The 7,751-nt window shown below is 35.6% G+C and overlaps 1 protein-coding gene across 7 annotated transcripts in view; it reads left to right on the plus strand.

The window, feature by feature from the left end:
* The window catches only part of LOC105179658 (eIF-2-alpha kinase GCN2), a 37,949-nt gene that overhangs the window by 4,093 nt on the left and 26,105 nt on the right, over positions 1-7,751 (plus strand). For all 7 annotated transcript variants that reach the window (XM_020691388.1, XM_020691387.1, XM_020691386.1 and 4 more), the window contains exons 5-10: positions 1,890-1,994; positions 4,933-5,328; positions 6,570-6,695; positions 6,771-6,857; positions 6,960-7,046; positions 7,134-7,245. In XM_020691388.1, coding sequence (XP_020547047.1) covers positions 1,890-1,994; positions 4,933-5,328; positions 6,570-6,695; positions 6,771-6,857; positions 6,960-7,046; positions 7,134-7,245 — 913 coding nt within the window. The remainder of the gene's footprint in view (positions 1-1,889; positions 1,995-4,932; positions 5,329-6,569; positions 6,696-6,770; positions 6,858-6,959; positions 7,047-7,133; positions 7,246-7,751) is intronic.

The raw sequence follows: 7,751 nt of genomic DNA on the forward strand, positions 1-7,751 counted from the left end.
AATTGAAGAGAGTATTTTCTTGCAGATTGCCAGGGTCTTGGACCCCAAGAAGATATTTACAAAGGGAAATCTAAAATACTTTTGATGACAGCAACTAAATAAACACCCATAGAACAGTACTTGTAAGACAAGAAGAAAAGAAATCCTGCATTGGCAGTGTGAATAACCTGAATACCCATACTTGAGGACTTTGACAAAATTTAAACAACACAACTCAAATAAGAAATACCAAGAGATCTAAGAAAGGTAAGACAACTCTGAACAAAATAAATAATTGAAGCATAACAATGAGACAATATAGAGTTTTAACATCGATCTCCCCACATTGTAAAGAACTCGGCTCTCTTGTGAAAGTATGAAAAAATATTCTGATGGGCATATTGATCAATTAGCATGCGCTTCTCCTGTACTCTTCATAGTTGGCTTACCTAGCCACTTCACTAGAAATCTATAACATACTTTTCCCATCTAAAGCCGACTATCCAAGATATCATCGAGAATCAGTAATGGTCTTTTAGGTAGCTGGTCAACATTTTTCTCTCATTGAAGTTATTTGAAATTTTAAAGCAACATTCACATAGAACACCACAAGACATGTATGTTGGATAACCGCTCTAAAGCAAAATAAAACAACTGGAACAGAGCAAGGAAACAATATTTGTGTTCCAGCATCAAGATAGACAGACCATGGGCATTATATTGTTTATTTTGGCACCACAACAAGGTATAATTGTGAAAGGAATAAGTGATCCGCTATTGAAGAATAAGATGAACAACCAAAGGGCTAGAAAGTATTCTTTCTATCCTAATTTGAGGTTACTTAAATACCTCTTCATGTAGGTAAATTACTTCTATGCATAAGTAGCAAGTGGAGGAAACCAAAACCAACTTAAAAACATATCACAACAATCAATAAAATATATATTTTAATTTGCAATTATGAATCAACTTTGATTCTCAACACTCCCTCAATTTGAACATGAAAAGGCTATTTCAACTTGAAACAAAATTAGGGACTGTGAGAAAATCTTTAATACACTCTAATTCTGTGGTTGAAGATTCATGATGCGAGGAAGGTGCAGAGTGACACATTGGGCACTATAATATCGGATTAGGCATGATTACTATTATTAGAGAGTAATCAAGAATAATTTGCACTATATGAACACTGTCCCATGGAAAAGGAGAAGCAAAGATGAAGCACGGTTAAACCTGTATTGGTACCATGTTGAATTTTAAATATATTGATACTGGTGAAGGGAGAAGAAGAAAACACAATTAGGCCATTTGGGCAGCATCAAGGAGGCACTGACCAAAGGGCTAGAAAACATACATTTTCTCTTAATTTGTGATTGTAATAAGCACCTCGTTGTGTTGGTGAATTACACATATGAAGAAATAGCAAGTCGCGGAAATCATTTCAGGATCAAATAAAAATATCACTACAATCAATTGGACAGGTATTATTTTAGTTTTGCAGTTTCCAAAGAATTAACTTTGATTATCAACATATTAAAATGATGAGAATAAACTTGTTCATCTCTCGCGTTTTAGTTCGTGAACTTTGGGGTGCGATATGTCTGAAGATATAGTTTAAGAGATATTATTAGCAATTTTTGTTCTCAAATAGGATCCTGATTGGGACACTAGTGTCTGCTTTCAAACTACTGGCTGAGATGCCCTAACTGAAGATGTTGTGTACTGTTTTGATGAAAGATGGTGAATTAGTGTCATTAATGATGTTTCAATTAATTCATCTAATTTCATTCTCTTGTCTGCATGTCTGCACATTTCTTGTAAAATTTAATTTCTATTTTCCGTCCTTAATCATCAATTTTCTTCTTCATGGCAATTTTGGACAATAAACTTCTAGTAAAAATCTTTTGCAGGCTAATTCTAATGCTAGAGAAGGACGTGTGATGATTTACAATTTAGTGGAGGCTGCGCAAGAGTTCTTGTCTGAAATTATTCCACAAGGGCAGCCACATGAATCTGTAAGCACTATTCTGGTTTGGTTTTTGATACAAAATCGCTTTCCTGCTCAAGTTGATTGCAGGAGTTGTCATTGGCATGGCAACTTTGAAACGTCAAGTTGCAGTGTTAAAAATCTTTAATAAAACAAGAACTTTGAAACGTCAAGATCTTTAATAAAACGTCAAGAACTTGGTTGAGCAAAATTTGTGGAATGGAGAAGAGTGTGAGGGAGTGATTCTTTCTGCGGTTGCTGAACTTGACATGGTTTTTTTTTGTGAATATTTTGCTTCGAGTTACTTTTTTTTTTTTTTTTGCCTCTGATGATCTTTAACCTTTTGTTTTATGGGTATTGCAAGTTCTAGCGAAGTATTTGATTGAAAGTTTTGAATTACTTCTATTGGATATGAAGTGAAAAAAGAGTTTGAGTTTTGCTACTGATCAGAGATCTTGGAGAGAGTTGTATGACATGTTACCTGCTCATTTTGTTCTGATCTAAGCATAATTTACATTGTGTTCGTACATTTCTAGTTTTTCTGTAAGTTTTCATTGTATTTCTAAGATAATAAAAAAAATTCCCCTAAAGATTGCATTTATCCTCCTTCCCAAAATTGTTGCGGAACTGGAACTAAAACACTAAATGCTGCACTCCTGTCTGCATTAATCTTCCAACTGAAGAGTTGAGCATCTGAATGGACGAGTAGATGAATTAATTGGAATAAGCTCAGAGATTCTTAGATTTATGAATCATTATCTAAAGGTGAAGTTGTAAGAATATACTTACCTTCCATTTAATGTCCAAAAATAAACAAGCACAAAAAAGAAAGTTCCTTTCTGAACTGAATACTCAAGTTCCTCCTTTCTTGGTCTACTTCCTTTCCTTGCATGTAGTAAACCACACAAGAAATTCTATGATTATATCCATCCATATCTAGCAAAATGAATTTGGTAGTTTTGGGTAAAGATCTGAACCATAATCTACTTGTTCGCATTTCTTGAAAGTATAGCACAATAAATGGAATCTTAGTGTAAATTGTTAAGCTATGGTCAAAAGTTCCCGTAGGAAATGGGGCTGGTGGTGGAGTTTGTTCCTTGTTTTCATTTGTGACTTGTTCTAGATCCTTCTCCTAGGTGAAGTATGCTTATGAACATTTGCCTTATCAAGTTTGGGCCTTCTTTACATTTTGCATGGTTCAACTGATCTAAAAACTTAACCTATTAGAAAGGATAATCCTTGCAATATTTAATTTCTTTAATATGCTACCTTACTTGCAGACAGAAAACTTTTTTTTGTGAAGCCTTGCAACTAACATTCTTTTTCATAAATGCATGGGGGTGAGGTTCAAACACAGGACCTCCGCTTTTGCCTGGCTTGATCCATACCATCTAAAATCTTGAACAATTGAAAAGGACAATCATTTTAATATCTATAATGTATAACAGAATTTTATAGTTTTCTTCATGTAACTTCCCAATCTGAATATTCTTAGAGAAATAGGCGCTATCTTGTTATAACTTTCCAATCGAAATTCAGATTAAGGTTTAATTGTATAACAGACATCGGCACATTCTTCAATGGACTGCTGAATCTAGTTCTGGACGGGTACATGTTGAGAAGCATGGACTGTAAGACGATGCAATCTGAATATGGTTTTCTTTTTATCAGTTTTTTAAGGAAACATAACACCTGAATTTCCTTAGTTGTAAATCAATGGTTTCCCTTGAGTGACAATTGCATATATCATATCTGCGGATGATTGCGTCTGGGTGGATAAAGTTTGTTGGTGCTGTTCCCTGAATTATTATTTGGACCCCACCAAATGCAGTAAGCTTGTGGGTTGAGTTTAATAGGAAGGGGAATGTGAAAGGAGTTCTAAGTCTAGTGTCTTTATTTTAATTATATGAGTTGCACAGTCCACTCTTGTTGGTTTAGATCCACAATTTGTTGAGATGTGATTATATGAAACTTAATTTGGCGGTCAGTAGCAGTTGTTGACTAAAATGATTGCTCAGTTGCAAGCCAAGCTGAATAGCATCTTATAACTGTGACGAGGTTTCCTGATACTTTTTCCCCTCAAATGGGTCTGCATTTAGTTTCTTCATCAGATAAACACAATTATACATGATCATCAACTATTGTCAACTATATTTTCCTATGAACTATCTCATGGTACTTGAGGGACTTTTCAAGAAAACAAACAATGTAAATTCCTGAAAAGACCTGAACTCATGCTCTTGGCAAGGCGACTATGAATTCACGTCTATCTTTCGCTGATGGCATGATGCTATTCTTGTGAACTCTTTGACATGATAGATCACTTTATTATGTTCTCATACGTGTCCTGCAAAATAGCTTTCGGTTTCAATATTTTAAGCATACAAGAGTGAACTGATTAAAGTTGGAGGTTGTGAAGACTCTAAGTCCATTGTGGATGAAAATGATAATCTTATCCTTCACAGCAGCAAAGATCATTTGGCAGAAGTAATAAGAAGGAGCTTTATTTTTAAAAGTTAGTGGAGAAGCTGCAGCATACATAGAAAATGGAGATATATGGTATATAACTTCTCCACTAACAGTGCAAAGATGAAAGTCCAAACTTGCTTATTTCTGTGAAATGACCCGGGGGGGGGGGTCAAGGATAAGAATTCCACAGCTTACATGTAAAGTGAATACTAAATTAACAAAATTTACCATTAATGCTGTAGTCAAGGACTACACTCTTGACTTACACTAGCATAAACTGATTGAGTTTATTTTACTTGCACTGTCAGGTAACCTTTGATGTAAGTTTAACCATAATGCGACTCTTGACTGGACTAATGATTAGAAAACTCGCTGTTGAATAGCTTAGTGGTAGCACAGACTTACTGCTTGCCAAATTTCACATTAATAGATCAAGAACTACTTCATCAAACTAGAATCAAAAGATTACTCATATCTCTAAATGGTTTCCTGTTTAGGTTGTATGCCATGATACTGATAAGAGTAACCAGCTCGCTCAGAAGGATGCTACTACCTCAAGTGGCAAGATCTGTTTCTCTGGAGGACATTTTGTCTATGGTCATTTAGATCTTTTCAGTGGTTCTGGGGAGTTGTGGCAGTGGAACCTGGGAATGGAAGAGAACAGCAAGATTGGTCCTTCTCAGATATTCGACAGTTTGAAAACTGAAAACGTCACTTTGCAAAATCAAATGGACATGCATATGAAACCGTCAGTGGTGGAAAGTGATAAGGCAGGGCATGCATATGGCCATTCATTAAGATTAGGACCCCTTGAAGAAGAGAGTGAAGATGAAACAAAAAGTGACTCAAGCAATGGTGAATCAGTTGGAAATGGTACTGTTGGCTATGCAAAGGTAATGTTGGTTTTTGCCTTTTTCCTAAAGTAATATGCAATTCAGCAGAACTTGCCTGTTAAGGGATGAGTTAGTTAGTTAATGTTCAACCAAGGTCAAAGGCTTGTTTTTTCTCCTTTCTTTCTATCATTTCTTTTATCTGTTTTCCTGAGGATGTGGTGTTGGTATTAGTAAAGACCATTCTGCCATTAAATTTGGTGTACTGTATCACCTGAAGTTACGAGAGTACCAACACCCAAATTGCTAGGTATTATGTCTACAGAAAAAGTTAAATGCAAACCGTACCTCGCATCGCATATAGAACTAAATCATCACAAGCTAATCCAGTGAAAGAGATTGTAAGAATGTTGTTGCTTATAGAATATAAGCTGGACATGGTGAAAGCCATCAAATAGCTCGAGCAGGAACTAGATTGAACCTGATTTGTATTATGCTCATTTTGTGCTCTGTGATGAAGTCAATGTTCATGAAAAACACATGCATGATATCCAACTTTCTTAGAAGAAATTCTGAAAATAGAGGTATGACCTTGAGAGTTGCAAATTGATTAGACAAACTCTTATAACTGGAACCTTTGATGATACTACTGTTAGGTTCTAACATGTTGAAAACATGTTGTCTCTGTGGCTGTGGTGTGTCACCAAGCTGGATATAATTGAGGGTTGGTCATGATGCAAGGTGCTAACATTGTCTCTTGCCATGATGAATCAGTGATATTAGGCCTAAAACAAGTCTAACACCTATGTCATTGAACTGGTAAACCATGTCAGTTCTTCAGGCATATTTGTACTAGTGTGTTCATCGATGGTGCATGTAAACTAGTACATGAGCTGAAACTGTAAACTAATACTTATGTCTAAGGCCTATTAGGCTTGTTGTAATTTTGAACACATAGTCAATACATGAGCTGACACAAACTGATGGTTGGAACTTCAACATGTTTAACAGCAGTTTCTCTTCCCATGGATGCATAAATTTATGTACTGGAAACTCTTGAAATGCAAAACCGTATTTCGTGCTATGCCAAGATGTTTCTCCAGCTTATGTTATCAACCTTGTTTATATGTGCTAGAATCTTTGTAACTGATATCCCTTGCATAAAAGATCCCATATCTGAAGAGACATGCTACTCTATCTTTTTTCACCTCCCTCTCCTTTTAGCTTTAAGTTGGTCTATGTTGCTTCTGATAATTGTAATGCTTTTCTTCTCCTGGGTATGTGAGGTTTTCTTGCTTTTACAGGATATTTTTGTGGAAGGAAATTTTACAGAAACTGATTTTGGTGATTTGGATAGTGGTTCAGAGTCCTCATCCTCTGACTCTGCTGCTTACGATCAACCACAGACTGTGAAGAGAGATTTACTCCTGGTGAATTTTCCATCTCGAGTTGTGCTTCTTGCTTTTAACTCTTCATATTTGGACTAAGAAATTTTCTTCCCTTAGGCCCACTTGCTTCGTCTTGCTTGTGCCGCTGAAGGACCACTTGGTGATGCTTTGCCCCAGATAACATCGGAGCTCCTCAATCTAGGGGTATGTATTTGTCATGTTTTATTTAGTTAAAGTCTTTATTTTCTTTGGGTATATGTGTTATGTATCTGCTTTTCACCACCTGCCTCTAAATTTACTCCTCAGATTCTTTCCGAAGGTGTGCGAGATATGGCTATGAAACCATCATCATCCTTTGACAAGACATTTCATCGTGTATTCAGGAAACATATTGTTAGTCAAATGTGCATTTCTTTGTCTCAAACGTGGATGTCCATTTAATTAATAATGTACTAATTTTTCTCAAATTCTGTGTGACAGGGTTCATCAACAATCACTCACTTCTGGAAAACTGCTTCTGATTTTGGAGGACAAAGTTCTTCATTTCCAAGTTCCAGATATTTAAACGACTTTGATGAGCTTCAACCTATCGGTGAGGAAGTATTCTTCAGTGTATTGTTTTTACTTGTATATTGATTAACATGTTTCTTCCCTAAAATGGCAAAAGATTTTTCTATGCCTCCAGATTGCAGCACAATATTGATGTTTATATTTTAGTGTAATACAACTAGGATTCAACTATATGTTCCTTTGCCAGACTGGTGTTCTTTAGTTATCAATTTATTATTTAATAGATCTGAAAAATACCTTTTCCTTCGGAGATGTGCATGAGACTACTCTCATGTAGCAAACTTCAGTTTATGTATAGGGGTGGCAGATGAGTCGAGCCGGCTCGCGAGCTCGGCGAGTCGGCTCGACTCGAGCTCGAGCTCAGTTTTAAGTGTTCACCAGCTCGCGAGCGAGCTGGTGAATATTTTTTTTATTTTTTTATATATATTTTTATTTTTGAATTCTTTATATATTTAATTTTATATTTAATATTTAATCAGTTTTATAATGTAAATTGATCATATATTATAATTATTAATCAATATCATA

The sequence above is a fragment of the Sesamum indicum genome, unplaced genomic scaffold, assembly GCF_000512975.1.
Source record: "Sesamum indicum cultivar Zhongzhi No. 13 unplaced genomic scaffold, S_indicum_v1.0 scaffold00186, whole genome shotgun sequence".
NCBI lineage: Eukaryota > Viridiplantae > Streptophyta > Magnoliopsida > Lamiales > Pedaliaceae > Sesamum > Sesamum indicum.